At 46.8% G+C, this 23,441-nt stretch overlaps 1 protein-coding gene across 4 annotated transcripts in view; it reads right to left on the bottom strand.

Annotated features, from left to right (window-relative positions):
• The window catches only part of UBE2Q2 (ubiquitin conjugating enzyme E2 Q2), a 41,018-nt gene extending 20,990 nt beyond the window's left edge, over positions 1 to 20,028 (bottom strand). Inside the window, exons 1-4 of one of the 4 annotated variants that reach the window (XM_081925717.1) lie at positions 19,706 to 20,028; positions 6,293 to 6,400; positions 1,566 to 1,670; positions 664 to 720 (exon numbers count right to left, since the gene is read on the bottom strand). In XM_081925717.1, the coding sequence (XP_081781843.1) occupies positions 664 to 720; positions 1,566 to 1,670; positions 6,293 to 6,400; positions 19,706 to 19,969 (534 nt within the window). In that variant the 5' untranslated portion in view covers positions 19,970 to 20,028. The remainder of the gene's footprint in view (positions 1 to 663; positions 721 to 1,565; positions 1,671 to 6,292; positions 6,401 to 19,705) is intronic. The other 3 variants (XM_081925718.1, XM_081925719.1, XM_081925720.1) reach the window with 3 other exon arrangements.
• Positions 20,029 to 23,441: the final 3,413 nt, after the last annotated feature.

The following is a 23,441-nucleotide window of genomic DNA, read 5'->3' as shown; positions in this document are numbered from 1 at the left end:
GTGAAAGGGAAGCACAAGCCCCCCGTTGCTTTGAACCCAGTTATCTCAGGAATATGCACACAGGGAGGAGAGTGCATAGGAGCGAAGGGAAGCTCTACTGCAGGGTCCCTGGCAGTCAGACAGATACACACAATGCTGTTTGGGTGGGATAAGGATTGCACACAAAAGGGTTATTGAACTTTAGGAAGGCAGATCTTCAATTGATTCCCCATGGTTTCCACTCCTCCTTCCCTAGACAGATTCAAGAATGACAGAAGCCAGAATAAGAATAACAAAGACACTGAGGTCCAGCTCAGAGGGCCTTCTGGTGGTTCCCTCACCGCGAGAAGTGAGGTTACAGGGAACCAGGCAGAGGGCCTTCTCAATAGTGGCGCCTGCTCTGTGGAACACCTTCCCATCAGTTGTCAAGGAAATAAGCAACTATACTTTTAAAAGACATCTGAAGGCAGCCATGTTTAGGGAAGTTTTTAATGTTTAATGCTGTATTGTGTTTTTAATATTCGATTGGGAGCAGCCCAGAATGGCTGGGAAAACCCAGCCAGATGGGCAGGATATAAATAATAAATTTATTTATTATTATTATTATTACTACTACTACTACTACAAGGAAAGCATGCGCGTGCATGCACAGACGTGCGTGCACAGATGCGCACACACACATACTTCACCCATATCTTCCTCCTCCTCTTCTTCTGATGTAACCTCTTCCGTTGTTCCATTCTGGAGCATAAAAAAATCAGATTCTTTGTTACTATCACTTTCAGTTTAAAAAAGAAAGAAAATAAAAAGTATGCTAGCGGCCAAGAGGCTGAGTAAGTTTAAATTCGACCTCTGCTATAATATTACTAGATGACCACAACATATGCTAGCTTGAGCATCCCATTCCCAATAACAACACTCACTTACTTTTCAGGTCCCGTAGGGTTTACAAGATAATGCACATGATATGCTTTGAACACTCAAAAGCATGTTACAAATGCTAAACACCATTACTGAAAATAGGAATTGAGCTTATGAGCTATAAAGAAGCACACACAAAGATGCAAACATATGCACACACTGACTGCACTTTGATAAAGAACTATCAGTTTTGGAAAAAACATTAGAAACAGAGAGGTGTCTAGTGGCAAGAGATTAAATTCTCAATGAGGCAGCGCTATGAAGGCCACAGTGAGCTTCTTAAAGCTGGAGGAGAGTAAGCATCTTGCATGTAAGGGAGGAACAAGAAGACAGGAAAGCTTCGCCCTCATTGGAACTGACTAAGCAGCAGAACCTGAAAGTTCTTTATAAGCCTACCCTGCTTTGTTCCATCACAAAGATGAACACAATACTCATCTCAAACAATGAGGAATGTTGTTTTCCTTAACAAGACAATGAGTACCACTTGCTCTGCATAGAAATGATTTGTGAATTAGTCACCTTTACACACCACAAAAAATAACCCATGTTGCACTCCTATGTCTGGTCAGCAGCATGCTTAATGGAGGTTCAACAATCTGTGCCCACAGCCCAAACATCAAGCAGACCCATTAGCACCTGTGAGTCAGAGGAACATTAGGATTTACCTGGCCGGTTGGCAATGGTTGATCTAACATTTCAACATCAGGATGCTGAGGAAGATTATATAGTCTGCAGAGGTCGCATATCAATCGTTTCAATTGTTGGAGAAGCTACAAAACAAGTAAAATGGCTTGTGAATGGTTTGTTCTCACGTTTTATTTGAATGAAATATTTGAATGAAAGTTTGCCGTGCTGTGCCCTGAATCCTGTGCCCAACAAAGAGGATACCCACGTCTTAAACAAATGACTATAATAAACCCTATAATATACAAAGGCTATAAGTTGTTAAGTCTTAGATTTCCTGGTACTCAGATTAATAAAGCAACAGCTTCCATCTTGTATCTATCCAGCTATTCTGGGAGGGCACGCAGGACGGTCCTCTTGACCTGCCAGCACCACCTGGAGGAACTGCTCAATTGAAAGCACATACCCTGAGCATTGAAGTGTGCACATCAGAGACAAGGATTCGCTTGAACCCTTCTCTCCAAGATGTACTGTATCAGAGTTCCATACGCACAGGAGACTGAGAGGAGATATGTTAGCTATCTTCAAATATCTCAAGGACTGTCATAAGGAAGAGGGAGCATGCTTGTTTTCTCCTGCTTTGGAGGGTAGGACTCAAGGCAATGGATTTGCAGACATCGTGATATATCAGCATATTTCAGTATTCAGCTGCTGATATATCATGATGTTGAAAACCAAACATCACCCAGCTTTAGTCTTAACTGCACCGCAACAGACAGAATCATTAGTCATATGCTTCAAAAACTAACAAACATCTAGTTTGTTTACAGAAATAAATTTATAGAAATTCAGTGTCTGACAGAATATTTGGTACCAGGAATAAATTTTCTCTGTGGCTTGTGCCATCCGGACCCACCTGTCCTGCAAGACCCTGGAAATGGAACACCTTGCTTACTCCAGCCCTTTGCTGCCCGTATCAGGTGTCCTGCTCTGCAGAGCATTCTGCCTTGGCCTGGCAACTGCACTTCCTTCCAGCCCTATGAAAATTACCACTTTTACACACGCACACTCAAAGCACCTATTCATCTTGGCCTCAAGTGCTTTTACTTTTACCACATACACATAAATCCTAGTTTTTATCAAGTGTTAAGGGCAAGAGGAGAGGGTTCATTTGCTGGCGGCAGCCCAAAACAAACAGAATTTTGTCTCCCAATAAGCTACATGTAACCTGAGTTTTGCACCTATGGATTAACAGCTGGGAATAACATGACCACCTGTGACCACCTATGGATCTCCAGCAATACATCAGTGTTTTGCATCTTGACACCCTGCTCAGAGCCCATAGGATACTATTTTTAGCCTGCAAAATGCTGTTTCCCTTTAAATACCCCTCCATTCAAAGACAGGTTTAGGAATGGCACATTCAGCGTGGAAGTGTCAATGAAAGATCTATTAGACCGATTTGCAGATTTTTGTTTGGGCAAAATGTACAGCACTTACTGTGTAATTCTTTATGAATGTTAAAGCTGCAACCCTAAGCATGCTTACTAGATAGTTCTATCCCACTGTATCAAGTATGATTTACTTTCAAGGTTTTTCAGACTTCTTTAGGCTTAGCCCATTAAACAACAAGGCAGATTTAGTGGCATTCATAAGACCCCATGTCAAGTCTGGCTTTGTCGTGCAGTGCCACTGTTTTCCCAAGCACCTGAAGCTCCTTTTTAAATAAGAGTGAGCAGGTTTCAACTCCTCATTTTTACTGTGGAGAAATAATGACCAGCTACTGTTAAATGCTTAAGCAACCAACAGAAGGCACTGGCTTCTGCAACCCAAACAGTAGATTTTAACTATAGCATAGGATTATAGCGGGCAAATTAATTAAATTTGAGTATAGTTGCACCTTGGTTGTCAAACCCCCTGAAACTTGGACGTTTTGGCTCCTGAACGCCGCAGACCCAGAAATAATTGTTCCGGTTTGCGAATGTCCTTTTCGAACCTGAACGTTTGAAAGGGCTTCCATGGCTTCTGATTGGCGAAGCCGTGATTTGGTTTTCAAACGTTCTGGAAGTCAAATGGACTTCCAGAACGTATTAAATTCGACTTCCAAGGTACAACAGTATGCAGAGCATGGCAGACGGAGGAGGGAGAATTAAAGCTTCTGGATCTCTAGGTCAAGGCAGGGCCTCTACCAACACTTGCTTGGGAAGGTAACATGCTTGGCTTACAGAAGCAGAACTAGCTAAGGCCCCAGTTTGAGCTACAAACTCATGTCGTAGAAAGTTGGTCACATCCTTCCCTGCCCAGCAACCTCAGATAACCAGGAAATGTGGCTCTATTGTGGGATGCTATTAAGCAGCAGTTGAAGCCACAGGCTAGGAAACAAGCATAGAATTGTTGGATGCATAAAGCATAATGCACTCATGGATAGGAATGAACAGTGTCACTTGCTCCTATTTAGAACCAGCTACCTCCCAGGCAGCCTTGAAAGAGGCAGAACTAGTACAGGTCCAACAAGGCGAATCTGGGATAATAGTGCCAAAATGTTACAGTTATCTTTCTTGGAACTGTTTCTGAAAACACAACTTTCCAGATGAGCTTGCTACTGCATCAGGACTCTTTCCAACTCATCTGAAGCTGCAAAGCCTAACAGAATGAGTCTAGTCCAGACCCTTTGATTTTTGTAATCTATTCTTATTCAAAATATGCATGAAGAAACTTAAGCAGATGCCCCAACATCTCATTTTTAGAACAGCCTATCCCACCTGCCTGGCAATGGACACATGAACTCTGATGTCACATCTACACATCAGCATTAGATGTCCTACACAATACTGTATGCATTGGTCTAAAACATGCTACACTTATCAATAGTCCACAGTTCAGATTTAAGATGCAGTATGAAGCAGTTACAGACAGGAAAATGTTTAACCAAAAGTGTTTTAACTCCAGTAGTGCAGAGTAAGAGCGAGAGTAACATTTGGTACTACTACGTTGCTGTGGATCTATAGACAATTCAGGATACTATGAAGCAGGATGTGTCTCAAATGTTTTCAGCTTAACTGGCTTCACAGAGAATGGTAAACATTGCTCATTACAAGAGACTCCAGGAAAACAGAATCTATGCTCATGAGCAGCTGGAGAGCCTTCTTGATGTGTTGGAACAAAATTAAATCATGAAGGAGTTTGCCAATAAATACTAAATATCATTTAATAGATTTTCCAGTTATAACATTCTTTCTGGAATGCTATTATTGCTATACTTCTTTTTATTATAACTTGTGATCAACTCCAACACACTGCCAGCTCTGCTTAGACTCTTACACACTCTCTCTCTCTCATCCTTACCAACAGGCAAGTGGAAATGATATCAACTGGAACACTAATCCAAAGCATCAGAAGACAACCTGTACAGGACAACTGTCTCCTTCCTAAAAGCAGCCAAATACAGTGGTGCCTCGCAAGACGAAATTAATCCGTTCCGTGAAGCTCTTCGTATAGCGGTTTTTTCGTCTTGCGAAGCAAGCCCATTGACAGCTTAGCGGATTAGCGCTACAGCTGTCAAGCGGCTTCCACGATCAGCTGTTAAGCGGCTTATCAGCGGAACAGCTGATAAGCGGCTTAGCGGCTTAAGAAAAGGGCGGAAAAAGCGGAAAAACCCCCGCGGGGGGATGCAAGATTTTTTTCGTCTTGCAAAGCAACCCCATAGGGGAATTCGTTTTGCGAAGCGCCTCCAAAACGGAAAACCCTTTCGTCTAGCAGGTTTTTCGTCTTGTGAGGCGTTCGTCTTGCGGGGCACCACTGTAAGGGAAGCAGCAGCAACACCTGTTTCCAGATGCTCTACCATCCTACTGCTGCTCCAGAATTCCCATGGTTAAGATTTTTGGGACTGTAGCATCAAATCATGGCTGCTTGGGCTTTGCATGTGTACACCCCCCATCCAGAAGACGGCAGTCCCACAAGCCAAGAATTTAGGCTAGGAAGAAATATTCTTTCCCAGTAGTGCATATTATGAATTGCCTCTTGGTTAACACCCCCAATTTGATTTCAAGAATTGGTGGTAGAAATACATACGTTGGAAAGCCCAGTAGGACTTCAGCCCTCTGCTTTGGTCACGGGTGAAGGCAGGGTAGCTTTAAAACTAAATACAAGAAACCAGTATGGTTTCTTGAAGAAGCCTTTCCCAACCTGATGCCCTCCGTGGTCATGCTAGCTGGGGCTAACTGGGTCTGAGAAAGCAGCATGAAAGAATCACAATCTGAAGCTCTTCTTATCCTGCTTGGAAGTCATAATACAGCCAGCTATGATAAGAAAAGAGGCAGCGCTAGTTTCAGTTTTGGCACTATGTGTTAAGACGTACTGTCACAATATCTAGAAATTATTTTTGACAGGAAAGCATGAAAAATCCCACCTGCTTTATCCCATACAAGTGGACAATTTTGTTATTTATATCATGCCCCCCTCTCCACGCAAAGCACACTTGTTTTCTGGCTTCTGCTTTTTGCAATTGCTAAAACATTTGTGGTAGCTACCCTGCATGAGCCTTTGCTGTGACTAAATGGTTTCTGCAAACTGAAAGAGACACTATTCTAGATCAAATCTTTTTAGATGGCCAGCTGGTGAAGGAGTGCTACTTGTGAAACCACAAGCAATATTTTTGCTTAAAACAAAAAAGGACCACCAAACAATGGCATGGCTGTGGGATTCTGACCTAATACCTAGTTTATAACAAAATGCCAGAATAAGCAAAGGAGGACAGGTGATCACTTACCAGAGTATTGCTCTTTTTAATATCATCTAAACGCTCCAATACTGAAGTTAAGTTGGGGTCATCTGAGTCCACGAACCATATTGGCGATGAAGAGGGATAAGACTCCTGCTTTAAATAAATAAATAAATATTATGCCTGAACTACACATTCATATTTCAAAGCTTCTGGAGAACTGCACTTGTTAAAATATAAAATTTGTCCCATTATCAAGGTGAGAGAAAGAATGCTTTTTAAAAAACCAATAAAGCAGACCTCTGCAGCTCCCCATCTCAACTCCAGACAGACACAGAAAGTCAGTTATGTAGAGTGGGCAACTGTTTTCCAAAGCAGGGAGCACACTTGGCTATGAAGATTTAACTAATTGCCTGAAGAGAAAAAGCACCAACTTCTTCAACCACCACCTCAACTTTTCCTTCTTTTTCTGAGGGTACAACCACTTTCTTCTAGGAAAGGGTCACTAAGACAGTTGTGCAAATTATGCTCACATGAGCCACTAGCCAAGGGGTGTGTGTGGAAAATTCCCTGCCTACATATCGTAGTAATTTGTGGCCAAAATCAGAAGGTAAGTGTTCCTGCTAGTCAGCAGGAAGCAGTTTGTGTCTGGCCAATTTGAGATGTGCAACCCCTCCATTGGCTTTTTGAGCATACCAGTGAACACCAGGAGCCCCATTGTCCTAGCCGAAAATGGGTGCTCCATGCATCATTATCCCCCGCCAAAGAGAGAAGAACTGTGAACACACACCCCTTCCTAATTTTAGCCTCACAACAATTCTGTGAAGTAGGTTGGCCTGAGGTAACCTAGTGAGCTTCAGAACCGAGTGAGGATTTCAACCTAGTTTGATATTGTTAACCACTGTACCACACAGGCCTTGCCTCCAGCTCAGTTTGCACATAAAGCTAAGTCAAACTATGGTTTAGTGAGAATGAGCAAGAGTGAAAATTGGGCCTGCTTCACTCCTGGTCTTCTGGCTGGTACACTACTCAGAACTGTGTCCAAGTGAGCCCTCTACCGCTTCTTGCCTACTTCCCCAAGGTGAAGCCTTTTCCCTCCAGCAGGGGAGGGGAGGGTCTGTAAAAGAAAGCAGAGCAGCAGCAGAGATAGGGAGTGAATCCCAGATCCAGCTTGAAGGGGGCTGACTCCAACTTGAAATGAGACTACGCATTCCATTCGGAGCTCCTCCTCCAAGGTCTCATCCCATCCCAATTAGAGTGGTTATTTAGAAGCCTGTGCTCAGAAATGGCACTAATAAAAGCATGAGGAATCCCAGAGCAGAGCAGGGCAGGGCAGGGCTGGTGCAAGGTTTGTATGCTGGAAACATCCACTGGATATGGATATATGGATATGGATATGGAAACATATCACTGGATAGCCATGAAGCTCCCCAAAGGGCCTTGGGCCAAACACTGTCCCCTCAGCCTAACAGGGTCTTTCTAAGGTAACACAGAATGTGGCTACTTTCACGGCAGCAAATTTCTTATAGGAATAATTAATATAACACTTTTTTCCATTTCAGATGAAGTTTTCAGGCATAATTAGCTCCCTCTTGTTCTTTCCTCACCCTCCCCAATGCTAATTAATACTCTCCATACATAAGCCTTCACTGGAGAGACAGAATTTGTTGGAGGAGAATCCATACTTGAGCCACTAATTACTCCAGTAAGTAATTATATAAAAACTGAACAGGTTAAGTGTGGCTAAAAAGATATGGGACTAACCTATCTTGAAGGAACTCAAAAACAACCCTCATTCCAATCAGAAAAGTATGTCATCTCAGACATACACACACTCTTCCTAAATGAGATGTCAGGCCTAATGCTAAAAGAAAAGAATCAATGAAAACCTAAAATAAGATTTGTTTGCTTTAAAAAAAAAAAAGCAGCTTGGCTTTGTACCACATTCAAGAGACAATCCAGGCTCACCCTCATTTATAATGCAACTCTTGAGGTTTGTTTGCTAGTCTGTGGACACTGGCACCCCAAAGTGAGAAGGCTCAGGAGAACACCAGACATAACGCCTGACTGACATGAATGTAACGAATACAGACTGGGAGCACAGGGGAGAAGGAAGAAAAGTTCAACATTTCCACTGTCCCAACAACAAAAGGTTGCTCCCTTGAAACTGCACGCAAACAGCACCTTCAGAGCTGCCACTTTTTGTCAGGGAGGGAGAATTAAACTCATCCACCCCATTCGCTCTGGCTCCAATGCTGCCTAGGCCCTACTCCCTGGCAGCTAAAAAATATGCATCAAACGCATTCACACATCTTATGTCTAATTTGGCCCTTAGTAAATGTCTAACATACAGTACAGTGGTGCCTCGCAAGACGAAATTAATTCGTTCCGCAAGTCTCTTCGTCTTGCGGTTTTTTCGTCTTGCGATGCACGGTTTCCCATAGGAATGCATTGAAAATCAATTAATGCGTTCCTAGGGAAACCGCCTTCAGACCAGGTCCGGGGACAGTCTGTCCCCGGACCTCTTCTGAAGGCTGGGGGGCGCGGGCTTCGCAGCAGCGCTACGAAGCCCGGCGGCTGGGGCAGGTGTTCCCGCCCCCCCACCCCGCTTCGGAGCAGCGTTCCGAAGCGGGGTGGATGGGGCAGGTGTTCCCGCCCCCCCCGCCCGGCTTCGCAGCAGCGCTACGAAGCCCGGCGGCTGGGGCAGGTGTTCCCGCCCCCCCACCCCGCTTCGGAGCAGCGTTCCGAAGCGGGGTGGCTGGGGCAGGTGTTCCCGCCCCCCCGCCCGGCTTCGCAGCAGCGCTACGAAGCCCGGCGGCTGGGGCAGGTGTTCCCGCCCCCCCCACCCCGCTTCGGAGCAGCGTTCCGAAGCGGGGTGGCTGGGGCAGGTGTTCCCGCCCCCCCGCCCGGCTTCGCAGCAGCGCTACGAAGCCCGGCGGCTGGGGCAGGTGTTCCCGCCCCCCCACCCGGCTTCGCAGCAGCGCTACGAAGCCCGGCGGCTGGGGCAGGTGTTCCCGCCCCCCCCGCCCGGCTTCGCAGCAGCACTACGAAGCCCGGCGGCTGGGGCAGGTGTTCCCGCCCCCCCACCCCGCTTCGGAGCAGCGTTCCGAAGCGGGGTGGCTGGGGCAGGTGTTCCCGCCCCCCCGCCCGGCTTCGCAGCAGCGCTACGAAGCCCGGCGGCTGGGGCAGGTGTCCGGGATCTCTTTTGAAGCAAGCGGCTGCGGAGAGAAGCGATCTCCCCGCAGCCGCTTGCTTCAAAAGAGGTCCGGGATCTCTTTTGAAGCAAGCGGCTGCGGAGAGAAGCGATCTCCCCGCAGCCGCTTGCTTCAAAAGAGGTCCGGGATCTCTTTTGAAGCAAGCGGCTGCGGAGAGACGCGATCTCCCCGCAGCCGCTTGCTTCAAAAGAGGTCCGGGATCTCTTTTGAAGCAAGCGGCTGCGGAGAGAAGCGATCTCCCCGCAGCCGCTTGCTTCAAAAGAGGTCCGGGATCTCTTTTGAAGCAAGCGGCTGCGGAGAGACGCGATCTCCCCGCAGCCGCTTGCTTCAAAAGAGGTCCGGGATCTCTTTTGAAGCAAGCGGCTGCGGAGAGACGCGATCTCCCCGCAGCCGCTTGCTTCAAAAGAGGTCCGGGATCTCTTTTGAAGCAAGCGGCTGCGGAGAGAAGCGATCTCCCCGCAGCCGCTTGCTTCAAAAGAGGTCCGGGATCTCTTTTGAAGCAAGCGGCTGCGGAGAGACGCGATCTCCCCGCAGCCGCTTGCTTCAAAAGAGGTCCGGGATCTCTTTTGAAGCAAGCGGCTGCGAAGAGACGCGATCTCCCCGCCGCCCCTTGCTTCAAAAGAGAAGACCCGCTGTCCCCGGGGCAAGCTTCGTTTTGCGAAGCAAGCCCATAGGGAAATTCGTCTTGCGAGACAACTCGAAAACGAAAAAACCTTTCGTTTTGCGAGTTTTTCGTCTCGCGAGGCGTTCGTCTTGCGGGGTACCACTGTATCTTAACGGCTAGAAGTGGAAGATCTACCAATAGCTGCTCACTTGGGACACGAAGCAATTGTTTCCAGAGAGATGTGGCAACTGGAGCAGAGAATCCCAGGTCAGAAGGACTGTTTTCAGTGCTTGTAATCTGCAAAATCTTCAAAGGAAGCCTCTGTCTAACACCCTGGGGAGCAGCAGCAGACAAGCTAGATAGGTCTGCTACTGGGCAGCTTCTTGTGCACAGAAATGTTGCTTTCTGGCCCTCAAAATTTTTATTTATGTATCCTCAAAAAATCCTATCTGAAAATCAATTATGACCAAGCACAAGAAGGTCTCTCCTTGCTTTGTTAGTGAACTTGTTTCCCCCACTCCCTTGCTACTATATGTATGAAATGATTTCCCAGATAAACATCTGTCAAGTTTGTCACAAACAGCAGATGGATGTGCTAAATCTGTTTCTGCGATACATTATATCAGATTGCAGATAGGGGACCCAAATGATCAAATGCTCCTCCATACAGAAGAATAAATAGATCAGAAAGAAGAGTTTTAGATACTTTCCTATGTGCAGGGAAATATCTATACAGAGACTGTTCCTGTACAGCCCAGTCACAAATGAACTGCTGTTTATCAGAACTAATCCTGTTGAAGACATAACAAAAGCTCATGTTTATTCTGCAAAACTAGCATATTCTAAAACAAACATCCCTAATGACCAACAGTTCTACACACCTTTAGATCAAAGAGTTCCTGTTTCCCTTAATACTGGATTTCTGCTACTTGAATGCTGACCCTCTAAAGGAAGCATGTAACGCTTAGCACAGGTCTTAGCAAGTCAAGGCGGTCTGCCGTTTTCAAAAAGGGAACAGATTCACACAGTTTTTGCCATAGGTTGCACCAAGTTCCACTGTTTATATTAGAAGCAGATGGGTCATGTTGCTTGGCACCAGTTTTTATTTTGCAAGACTCCTGCCATGATTTAGGATGCTTGCTATTTATTAAAACATGTTGAAGGAAGCAGGAGCTATTTAGGGTGTCTGACAATTTAGAACTATGGTCAGAAGGTACGGTATATGGAGCCTGGTCTGTGCTTGGATGGGAAATGACTGTGAACACTGGAAGTCTCCTTTAGCTTCCCTCCCTTGTGGAAGAGAGGCAGGATGAATGGATATTTATTATCAGCTAGCAACTGCCCACTCCTTCCTTTGGAATACCTGCATTTCTTCACTGTGCAGTTCTGTGGAGGCCCAGAGGCTTCTGCCAAAAAAACAAGTTGATAATACCTACTCCAGTCCACAGAGGATGTTTAGAATGCAGAAAATATCTCCCCTTCCTATGGGTATAGGTAAATACAGGTATAGCTAAACATGCCAATATCTCTTTTGGGGTAGGTGCAGAAACAATCAAGGCAGCTTTTACAGATTGCTTTACACCCCTGAAGGGAAATTACTGCAACTCTGAGCTCTATAGTACTACTGATGCTGCCTACAAACTACCAAGCCTTTGGGTTCACACAAACTACCTCCAGGAGTCTCCTCTTAGGAAGAAGATTAATTCCCCAACTTTTGGCTATGTGATCATATGCAGGTCCCCCTGGGCCAGTAAACACTCAGAGGGCCAGCTGCTGCCAGTAGTCCTATGCCCCAAAACGCCTTACTGGCCATGAAAAAAAAAAGAACACAGCATTAGAATTACACCCCATGGCATAAAATGAGTCTGACTGCCTATGACAAGCTGGCACAGCCATTTTCAATTATCCAGTGTGTCAACGCCTTCATCTGTTTATTGCGTAAGGACCACATACAAACACAATTCTGTGCAGCAGGGACAGTAGTTCCAGGCAGAACAGACAATTCCCTCTTGAAGCAGCATGAGCTAAAGTACATCTTGTTTGCTGTAAACAGTACGACACCTCTGTGCCAAAGGCACGCTGACATTGCTAAGGAAGTCCCAAGAACAGCTTAAGTCAGCTTTGCCCAAAGTAGGGCAGGTGCCTGACCTGGCACTCAAGTTCTAGTGCGCAGGCCCCTTGGGGGAGCAGGGGAGGGACAAGAGGCACCTCAAGACTATTGACTCCTTTCGCTCTTGAGACCCTCATGGGACTCACAGGGCTTCGTGCTGTTAAGTGTGGCTGCCAGACAGTGAAAGCTTTTTAGCATAATAAACCTGTTTATGGTGTCAGCACACTTACTTGGCCCTTGACTCAGAAATAAACCCAACTTTGGTTCAATGGGTTTAGAAGCACAATCCAAGTCAAATAAATGGTTATGGCTGCTTAAATCAGGGAGCTGAACTTATATTTGTGGTAGTAAACAATAATGGCTACCTCATCAATACGTTTCAGATGTGTTTCTTGCACTGTTTTCTGGATCAGGTTGGCAGAACTGGCATGAGCCAGTGGACAAGTCTTGGAACACAACCAGGGAGACTCAGGTTCAAATGCCCATCCAGTCACAAAGCTAACTAGATGCCCTTGCACCAGTCACTAACCTACACTCCAAGGGTCGTGGCAAGGATAAAACGGGGGGAACCAACCTGAGTTTCTTGGAGTAAAGGAAGGATTTTAAATAATAATAATAATAATAATAATAATAATAATCTGTATCACAGCATTTTTTAAGTGAAGTGCTGACTTGTCAGCTCTCTCATTCCTGGATCAACAGGAAAACAAGGGGGCGGGGAGCTACCACCACTCTCATCTCTGCCATTTCAGTTTTCACCAGCAATTAATATTTGTCCCCAAGTCCTCTGCCTATTATTTGACATCATACACTGTCCCACCCCAGTTCTACAATTATGTTTAGGGGCAAATCAGACACACATTGTGGTCCACTGGTAGACTACAATTCAAGGATTGTTCACAATATGGATTTGTGGGAGTAAATATTGGGATATGCCTCCATTAAAAAATAATATTTCAGTATATTAAAAGTTCACCTTTTGCTTTCTGTATAAGAAAGATGACAAGGCCAAGCAGGGAGCTAGAACATGTTCAGTTTGAGTACTTAAGAGAAGTGTAACTAGCAAATTCCCAAATAAGGTGGAGATTTCCATTGCTCCCTTGGCTGGGGCTGATGGAAGCTGAAGTCCAACACAGCTGGAGGGCACCAGGTTGGGAAAGGCTGGAATAAAGGATCTCAACCAGTTAAGATCCAATAGGGATTCCTCTCCTGCACAAAGAGAAGCAGAGTTTCTGCATTTCTAAATATCAACAGCGATGGTTGATATTTAGTCTGCAGAGCAGCTTGACATGGCTAGAATTTCTATGTTTGTATAGAACAATCCTGAGTTTTTCCTATCTGAAACAGCTCACTTTCATCACATGTCACATTAAAACAGCACTGAGCCAAGTTGAGCATTAGTTCTATAAAACTACAGTCCTAACACACTGCAAGCAAGCAGGGACCTTTTCAGTTTCTCCTACACAATGACAGTAAGCCATCAGCATCACCACAACCGCTCCTTCCCACCCTGGGCAGGACAGGAGAAATGAACGGTTGTTGGCATGAACTTACTGTCTCCTCTTCTTCCACAAAATAAGCAAGACTCATCCAGGAAGCCCAGTGCCATACACAGCCATTTCAACCAATATGTAACCTGATCCTATCTGTGTTTAATCAGAAACAAGCTCCACCACTTTCACTGAGGCTTACTTTGAAGTGTGCATAGGACTGCTGGCTCAAAACCCTTTGCCAGTTTACTGCTGGCATTGAATTCCTAGAATGTTTACAGCTTTGCAGGAAGGTATGGCACCAACGTGCAAGCCTGCAAAAAGAGCTATGCCACTTCACAGCTGAGTGTCACAGGGCTGTTTTACCAGTAGGGGTGGCAAGCTGTTAGCCAACATTAATTTAAATTTATGTATAATAGCATTTATATACTGCCTTCATATAAACTATCAAGGCAGCGTACAACAATATGTACACAATAGGAACCATATGACATTTGCCTTGTGGGAGAAGAAAACTTCAAAAGGGGTGGGAACTACTATGGTGTGTGGCAATTCAGGATTCAGTAGGCTGCACTAGTGGCTCCCATCAACAGGTACCTACCACTCCTACAAGGGTTTATCAAATCCTGTAACTCTAGTGTTAGTTTTTGGCTGATAAATCTTTTGATGGTTTCAAACTTGTGTACCTCTGCTCTTACTCACCTTTGATGCTTAGTATATAGACCAAACAAATCGAAACTGAGAAAAGAGGGAGATTCAACAGGGTGGGGGGAAACCACATTTTAAATTTATGTCATATTACAAAAGTAGTAAATTTGCATGCTGTATCTAAATAACTTTTCCCCCAAGCATGATCAGACAGGCTCCATTGCTTCAAATGGACCTTGAAAACTTATTTGGTTACCGTGGCCTTTTTGTAATTATTTTAATTGGACCTGCAATCTGTGATGCTGTTTTATTGTGGTTGCATTATAATTCTAAGGTTCTGATGCGGTTGATTTTATTTTAATGTGTTTCATTGCCTGCATGTTCATTAGAACTTTTAATTTTAGTGCTCTGCTTTATGTTTTTATGTATGTGTGTGCATATATAGTTATACGACATAACAGTCTGAGTGATATATCTGTGTGCTTTCCTTATGAGAAAGTTGTCTTTTAAACAGGTGGGCTCTAAATCTATAAACCTTAAGGAAAATGTTCCCAGCTCATAGCCCTTCATGGTCCTACATTGGGTTGCTACCCATTTCTTTCTAGTAGGGCTCCTAGACCTTTAAATGCTGAATAGGAAGCAGAAATTCAATACATGGAGTTTCTCAGAGGAGACAGAGCCAGTAGCAGAGTGTGGGTTAAATGGCAGAGAAGTCCGGCCAGGGGGCAACTCTAGCCTTCTACCTTGCCCACCTCTCTTCAATTGGGTTTTTTCCTTAAGTGATCTGCTTTCTTCAGCAATCCTGGGATCGAGTTACGTCTGGGTTTTCGGTGTTTGAAAACCAAAACGTTCGACTTCCAAGATATTCGAAAACGGAGGTATCACTATACTGCAGGAAGATAAATGGCGTTTCTATGTGCTCTGGCTTCCCTCACAGTGTCCCGTTGCACCAGAAGCAGTTTAGTCATGACCCGGAAAGTTGTCTGTGGACAAACACTGGCTCCCTCAGCCTGAAAGCGAGATGAGCGCCGCACCCCACAGTCCAGACTGGACTTAATCATCCAGGGATCCCTTACCTTTTACCTTTTTACTCCAAACAGAGAATTCCTGACTTGCTTTCAAGCTAGTACCTCCTCAGCTGGTGGAGAGGCAAGTTACTCAGCTCATGCCTTGTTTTAAAAGCAGGTCACACATTCAACAATATGGGCACACTCCTTGTTCTCTCTGGGCTTCCACCTATCATGGGTGGAGAGGAATTACTTAATCTAACTTCCAACTAATCAGGGAGGAGCACTTTGCCCACGTTCTGCGCTCGCTCTCTCTCTCTCTCTCTCTCTCTCACACACACACACACACACACACCCCCGCTCTGCAATGCTTTTGTTTCAATTTAAAGAAACAAAATCTTCTGGCTTCTTTTGTCAAAGCTGTCTGTTGCAAGCACTCCTATACTTAAAGAAGTTGAATGGCTGAAGAGGAGGGAAGTACATTTCCTTTCAGACTGCCCTTCCCAAAACTTCAGTACAGTGGTACCTCGCAAGACGAAATTAATTCGTTCTGCGAGTTTTTTCGTCTTGCGAATTTTTTGTCTTGCGAAGCACGGATTCCCATAGGAATGCATTGCATTAACGGTTTTAAGAAAAAGGAAACAAACTTGCAAGACGTTTTCGTCTTGCGAAGCAAGCCCATAGGGAAATTCGTCTTGCGAAGCAACTCAAAAAACGAAAAACTCTTTCGTCTTGCGAGTTTTTCATCTTACGAGGCATTCGTCTTGGAGGTACCACTATAATGCAAATCATATTTCCAGAGAGAAAACAAAGGGAATAACAAAGAGGGAAAGAGAGGCAATATGCCTACTGCGTAGTCGAAGAAGAGCAAAGAAAGATTCTAAAAAACAAATTAACAAAGTGATAACTGTTCAACTTTGAAGGAGAAAATGAAGTTCTGAGTAGGAAGTTTTTAACCTATGAAGATTCAGAATTTACACACAAAAAAACCAAGTGTAGCCATGTGAGATCTGGATGGTAGTAATGGAGTTCCCTTCATATTTAAGAACACAGCCTCAACAGAGGCTCTCTTGTCGCCACCTGATCTTCCGGGAGTAGCCCCCATGTATGCTCCACCACAGGACTATTGATCTTAGGTGCGCACATGCACACCCACCCACCCAATGCTTCAAAGACCCAGTTTGGAACACCTAGAATACACACACACCCAAGCTGGGAGCCTCAATGGTGCCCCTCTGGGACATAATACCCGGCTAGTCCCCCCCCCCAATAGCTACGGATGAGCTACCAGCTCATCTGACTGCAACAGGAAGGGAAAAGAACCTTGGGTGTCTTTTCTTCTCTGCTTCATTAGGAATGACTCTCTGCCTCCCCATAACTAAGCAAGCCCTAGAGTAACATAAGAAATCACCCCTCCTCATCTACCCTATATCAATCTTCCCTACCTCAAGAAAGGATGCCTCCCCCAACCCTTTCTCTAGAATGGCAAGGTCCTAAAGTCTGGGATGGGGAGGGAAACAGGATTAAATTTAAAATATTAACTGATGCTAAAGAAAGAGGAGGATTTTCACTGCCAGACGTAAAACTATGTTCTAAAGCTGCCTGTATGAGTTGGAAGAGGGAATGGCTGGTACTGAAAAACAATAGTTTTTTCAGGTATGTCCAAAGTCCGTTTCGGGGGCTTAATCCAGCCGCTGGTTGGTTTAATCTGGCCCCAGTGGCAGTTTCTTTCCTTAAAAAAAAAACTTCAACAACTTCAGTCCTTAAAAAAAGGATCAACAACTTTGGTTGGCCCTCATGGCCCTTCACTTCATCAAATCTGGCCCTCTTTGAAAAAAGTTTGAACACCACTGGGTTATTTGATCTAGAAGGTTTGGGTGGCATGTATATTTATGGTATGAGAAGGGTAAGGTTCACAAAGAATTTTTAAATTGCAAGTAGTGTGTGAACCCGATATAAAAATTTATTTGAAAGGAAAACACCATTGTGGTTATCTCCAATAGAGGCATGTGCACAAAAGAAATTGAATGTGGACGCAAAATGGGGTACATATAGAGGTTTTACATATTAAGGTTTTCTGGAGACTGTTGTGAGTTGAAACAAGAAGAAGTCCAAAAGTGAGTGATGGGATGGCTCTAATATCATCAAGTAAATGAACTATGTAAGAAAGATAGGACATATGGCTTTATACAATGGTACCTCTGGATACGAACGGGATCCGTTCTGGAGCCACGTTCACATCCTGAAGCGAACGCAACCCGCGTCTGCACTCGTCGCGATTCGCCGCTTCTGCGCATGTGTGTGACATCATTTTGACAGTCTGCACATGCGGCGAAACCCGGAAGTAATGCGTTCCATTACTTCCGGGTCGCCACAGAGCACAACCCGAAAACGCTTAACCTGAATCAACTTCAACCCGAGGTATGACAGCAGACCAAAGATCTGAATCTGAATTAACACTGTTAAAAGGTAAAGGAAAAATGATTTTGAAAATCTACAAAATGTTATTAGAATGGGAAACGAAAGACAAATTGGTTAAGTCTGCAATGATACACTGGGCTAAAAGATTTGGGACATAATATTGATATGGCTGTATGGGAAAAGTTGTGGAAAGTAGATATGAAATTTACTGCTTGCTACACATTAAAGGAAAAGTATTTGAAAATGATATACAGATGGTATTTAATATCTAACAAACTGGCTAAGATGTATAAGACTATATCAAGTAAATGTTGGAAATTAAAACAGTCCCAATTGTTATTTTTTCATGTGTGGTGGACTTGTAAAAAAACAAGCTTTTGGGAGATGATACACAATGAATTAAAAAAGATCTTTAAAACAGTCATCCCCCAAAAGCCTGAAGCATTTCTTTTGGGAATAATTGGGGCAGAGGTCTCAAAAAAGTTGGTTAAATGTTTATGTATACTTCCACTGCAACCAGAATATTGTATATGCAGAAATGGACAGAAGTTCCAACAAAAGAGGAGATTTAGACTCTATGGAGATGGCAAAAATAAGAGACCAAAGTGATAAAATGTTTGTGGAAGAGTGGAAGCAATTTTTAGACTATCTGATAAAATATTATAGCCAAATGAAATCACAGGCAGAACTGGAAATATAAGCAAAGGAATAAGAACAATAAAGGAATGTAATGTAGGATATACGTTATAGAAATATGTATTATATCTAAGGCAGTAGATCAAAGTATATGAACAGAAACATCATGGAAGTTAGGATGGGAAATCAAAATGTGAAGGGAATATTGTATGAAAACTGAATTTGTTAAATTGTATGAAAATCAATAAAAAATTATGTCAAAAAAGGGTTGGACCATCACCAGTCTCATTCTAATCCCCAGAAATTGAGGCCTTCTCCAGACTCTGGAGTGACTCAGCCTCACAACCTGAGTTCATGGTTCTCTACCCCACCCTGACTCTTGGGCTGCCTCCTACTCCCAGTCCCCAAAGCTCCCTTTTCTAGGAGGCCAAATCAAACCACTGTGGGGTGTCCCCCCCCCCAGCAGAACTCTTACCTCCCCAAGTGACAAGCCCAAACCTGGGCCAGCCCCAATCTCCAACTCCCTGGCCTAGTAAACCTAGCCTGTCTCAAATGAATAATCCCCCAGGTCCCTTGAAGGGTATGTCCCAAACCTGTGGCTATGGCCACCTCCCAACCCCATTCCTCAGTCCTTGGACTGTTCCCCACCTCCTGCCCCTTCTAGCAAGGCTCCTGCTTCCTCACTAGATGGGCTGAGGACACAGCACCCACCAGCCCTCCTGGGTGCTCCTTACCCCACATCCTGGAGAGTTACCCCTCTTCTGAGAATTTGGGCAAGCAGGTGAGAGAGCCAGCGCAGTGTAGTGGGAGAGACCAGCGCTCAAGTCTCACTCGGTGACCCTTGGGCCAAGCGCTGCCTCTGCCCTCTAATGGGGAGAACCAGGACCCCACCTTGTGCTCCTTGGAGGAACAGGTTGGGATATAAATGCAAAAAGAGAACAGAGAAAGCGAGGAAGCCCCCGTCCTCAACTCCTGCGTTGCCTTCACCTCTTACACGGAGCCCAGTTCCTCACACTCCTGGGGGGCAGCGGGGAGGCAGCCAGAGCCTCTCTTCCCTCCTAGGTGCTCCTGCCCCGGAGGAACTCTCCCTCCCTCCCTCCCCTCCAGACGGGGGCAAGAAGCTCCGTGGGAGCCCAGCCCCCCTCGGCCTACCCCACATGGCAGGGCAGGCCTGTGGTGAGGATGAGGAAGGCGAGAGCCGGGTCAAGGGGGGAGGGAGAAATGCAAAACAAAGCTGGGCAAACCCCCTCGGTGTGTCTCCCCCCCCGCAGGCTACGAGGCCTCCCGCGGCTCCCCTTGGCCCCCCAGGCGCGGCGGCGGCGGCACCCACCGTGATGTTGCAGTGGATGGTGAGCGGCGGCGGGGGCGGCGGCGGCGGGGGCGCGGGGAGGCTGCCTCCCCCGGCGCTGGCGGGGCTGCTGGCGGCGGGGCCGGCGGGGGTGGTCGGGGCCGTGGCGGCGGCGGCGGCGGGGAGCAGCACGAACTGGCAGTGGAGCTCGTCGAGCTTCCAGGAGACGATGCGGAAGCGCTCGTGGTCCTTGTCGAAGATGGACTCGAGCAGCTTCAGCTCGGCCTTCAGCCCTGACACAGACATCCTGGCCGCATCTCCGGGGCCCGCCGGACGCGGCCTGCCTTGCCCGCCCGCCCTGCGCTTGCGGCTCGGCCTCGAGGGCGGCGGGGGCGCCTCGGAGAAGCCGGCCGGCCCCGCGGGAGGCCCCCGCCCGCCGGGGAGCAGCGCAAACACCGCCGCCGCCGCCGCCTCGGCCCGCTGCGCTGAGGGAAGTCGGCGCGCTGAGGGAAGCCGCGCTCTCCGCTCGCTCGCTCGCCCGCCGGCCGGCCGCCTTGTGGCTCTGGAGGACTAGGCCGGGGCGGCTGGTCTCCGTGCTCCTCGCTGGCTCTCTGGCTGGCTGGCTGGCTGGCTCGCCCTCTTGCTGGGCCGGCCCCTTCCTCCCAGGCAGGGTCAGACCCACCCACGGGGCAGGGTTTGGGCCGACCCCGAGGAGCAGGCGGCGCCCCGCCTTCCCCACAGCATCCCAAGGGGTCTCTCCCGGGGGGAGGAGGAGGCCGGGCTCTTTCGCTTTTTCGGGGGGAGACGGCGAGGAGGTCGGAAGCCCCACGAAGCTGAAACGAAACAGATGAGGGCTTCGCAGAAGGGGAGGAGGAAAGCGGCCTCTTCCCGCGGGGTGGAAATCAGAGCTGGGTCATCTAGATCCTCGTCCGACCCCTACAGTGCAAAGCATCCAGGGCCGATGGCCATCCAACCTCTGCTTAAAAATCCCCACAGCCTCCCAAGGGAGTCCATTCCACGGTCCAACAGAAAGTTCTTAAGTGAGGTTTAGTCGGCATTTCCTTTCTTATAACTTGACGCCTTCCCCAAGCAGGAGAAAACAAGTTTGCCCCATCCATCATGTGACAGCCATTTGAAGATGGCCATCCTATCTCTTCTCCAGTCTCCTTTTTTCCATGCTAAACATACCCAAACTCCCTCAACCATTCCTCAGCATAAGGCTTGGTTTCCAGACCCTGGATCATCTTGGTTGCCATCCACTTCACACCTTCCAGCTCATCAATATCCTTCTTAAATTGTGGCACCCAAAACTGGACACTGGACTCCAGGTCTGGCCTGACCAAGACAGAATAGAGCAGGACTATGACTTCCTGCAATTGGGACACGATAGTAGTCTTGATGCAGCCTAGAATAGCATTCACATTTTTTGCTGCTGCATTACACTGTTGTGTGTCAAGCTTGAGGTCTGCCAAGACCACCTAGATCCTTTCCATACTGTAATGGCTTGGCTCTTTCCCACACAAATGAGACGACTCTGGCAGTTTGAAATATACTCAGAGTCGCAAAGTGATTTCATGCTCTTTATTCAGCTCATAGTGGTGAGGAGGAATGAATGAAAGTCCCCTCAAAGTATCTGCTTTATATACATTATTTACACAATGGGCTGCACATGATTGGCTAATTCTGGAATTCTACTGTAAGCCAATCAGGTTGTGGATTCACTTCTATCTGGAGCATGATTGGGTGGTTCCTGCCAACCAATCATATTGCTGTATTGTTCTAAGACCAATCAGACTACTGCATTCTGAATCCTATTGTTCTAGGACCAATCAGACTGCTGCCTTTTGGATCCTATTGTTCTAGGACCAATCAGACTGTTGCAGTTTGGATCCTATTCAATTCAGTACATAACACCCCTCCCCTCTAAGTTCCAGTCCTGCCCAGGAGGTCGCATTCATAGTCCTCAAGGTACGCCGATGGCCTACGTGTGAGTTGCGGCCTGGGGTGTTCCCTGGTCCGGGGTTCAGGTTCTGGCTCGTGTTCCAAGGATGCTGGCTGTGATGGGGCTGTTTGGTCTGGTGCAACCTGCTCGCGCAGTCGTAGTTCTGGTTCTAGTGTCCTTTCGGCCTCACGGGTTCTCTCTGTAGTTACTGATTCTGCCTCTCCTGCTTGACCCCTGCTACTCTATGGGCCTCACTGCCCCACTGTTCCCTTGGGATTCCCTTGACCTGTCGTCCTCCTCCTGGTTTTCTCCCGGGAATCGTCGGCATATCTGGTCGCAGTGGCGGCGCCAGCATTGCCCCCCATCTGTTAGCACCTCGTACGACACGGGGCCAGTGACCCTGGTGACTGTGGCGGGAGGTTTGTCAGATGCCCAAGTGTGGAGCTGGCTACCAGGGTCTGGCTGGATAAAGCAGCTCTTAGGGAACGGACTCCTGATCCTCGTCACCGTAACCATCTGCATTGCTGTCTTCTGCTGTGCGATCCACTGTTTCCCGATGTGCTGTCAAACTTGCGGCTCTTGCCTTCCGACTTTTCGTCCGCGATCAACTACCACCTATAGACCTCCAGCACCAGGAACCCAGACGACCCCCATCGAAATGGGACCCCTGAAGAACTTCCAAAATCTGGATTCTAGGTATGACATGTCAGACTTTTATTGATTGTGCGGAGAGAAGGATTGCGCGGTTGTCCTACCTTCGCAATCTTATCCCCGAAGGGGGGAACTGTCGCCGGAAATCACCCCCCTTCATTAACACGTGTAACACACAAGCACCACACTCACACATGCACGCACCTCCCCTCCCTGACCCCAGAGATGTCCCTTTAGAGGGCCATCTCTTAAAAGCCTTCCGTAAATAAGGAAGCGCTAGTCTGACAGCTTTTCCCTATAGCGCTCCGCATCGCCCTATCTTTATTATGAGTAGACCGGCCGCCTGAACTTTAGGTCAAAACGGCGGCCGCCTCAGCCAATCAACATTGCCGAACAGCGCCCCTTGCGGCGACCACGCTGGTACTGCAGGCTGCAAGCGCCTTTTCCTCACCTTTTGACAGCTCTCAATACAATGTTTCCGAGTTAAATTGACCGTGACTGATTTTATCAAAATGTAGCAAGCTGCTTCCGAAAGGCGAAAGTACTTTGAACTTCAAGGACAATATTCTTTATAAATTCACCAAAAATCAGCCGTACATCGGATTTTCACCGGACCACTTTTATTTTGCTACATATTACAAGGACTATCAAAGGGGGGTGACCTGATGCAGGGCAGCCATAATCCCTTGACCGAGCGGTCACGTAGTCAGCTGCCCTTCTCAGCGGACGTGACTACCTTGATAGCCATCATGATGGGCTCAGACAGACGGCTATCAAGGACACAATAAACTGCACCCTTTAGTGTATTCCATGCGGACCCTCACAAAAGGACTCTGACCGGATTCCCCTCAGGGGGCAGGAAACTTCGCCCTTCTCTTTTGTTCTTGTAAATGACTCATATGGGGAGGGGAGAGGAGGCTCCGACCAGGTGTCAGGTCACTCGGGTTACCTGTGTAGCCCCTCCTCGACTCCTCCTAATATTAATGTAATCATGATGTAAATGTGATGTAATTCTGGGGGTGTAGCATAGGGGATTAGCAACTAATAAAAGTTAGGGTCTCCCTTTGTTCGGGGCTTCCATCTTGCTTCACCTCGTGGGCGGTGGGAGTCCTGTCGCGACAGTCTTTTCTTGAATAAAGACCGAGCCTACTGGCTGCTGTTTTGCTCTGAATTGCTCTGGTCGGT

This window comes from Podarcis melisellensis, assembly GCF_964234715.1.
Source record: "Podarcis melisellensis genome assembly, chromosome: 9".
In the NCBI taxonomy this organism is placed as follows: domain Eukaryota; kingdom Metazoa; phylum Chordata; class Lepidosauria; order Squamata; family Lacertidae; genus Podarcis; species Podarcis melisellensis.
This window is presented reverse-complemented; position numbering and strand designations above follow the sequence as displayed.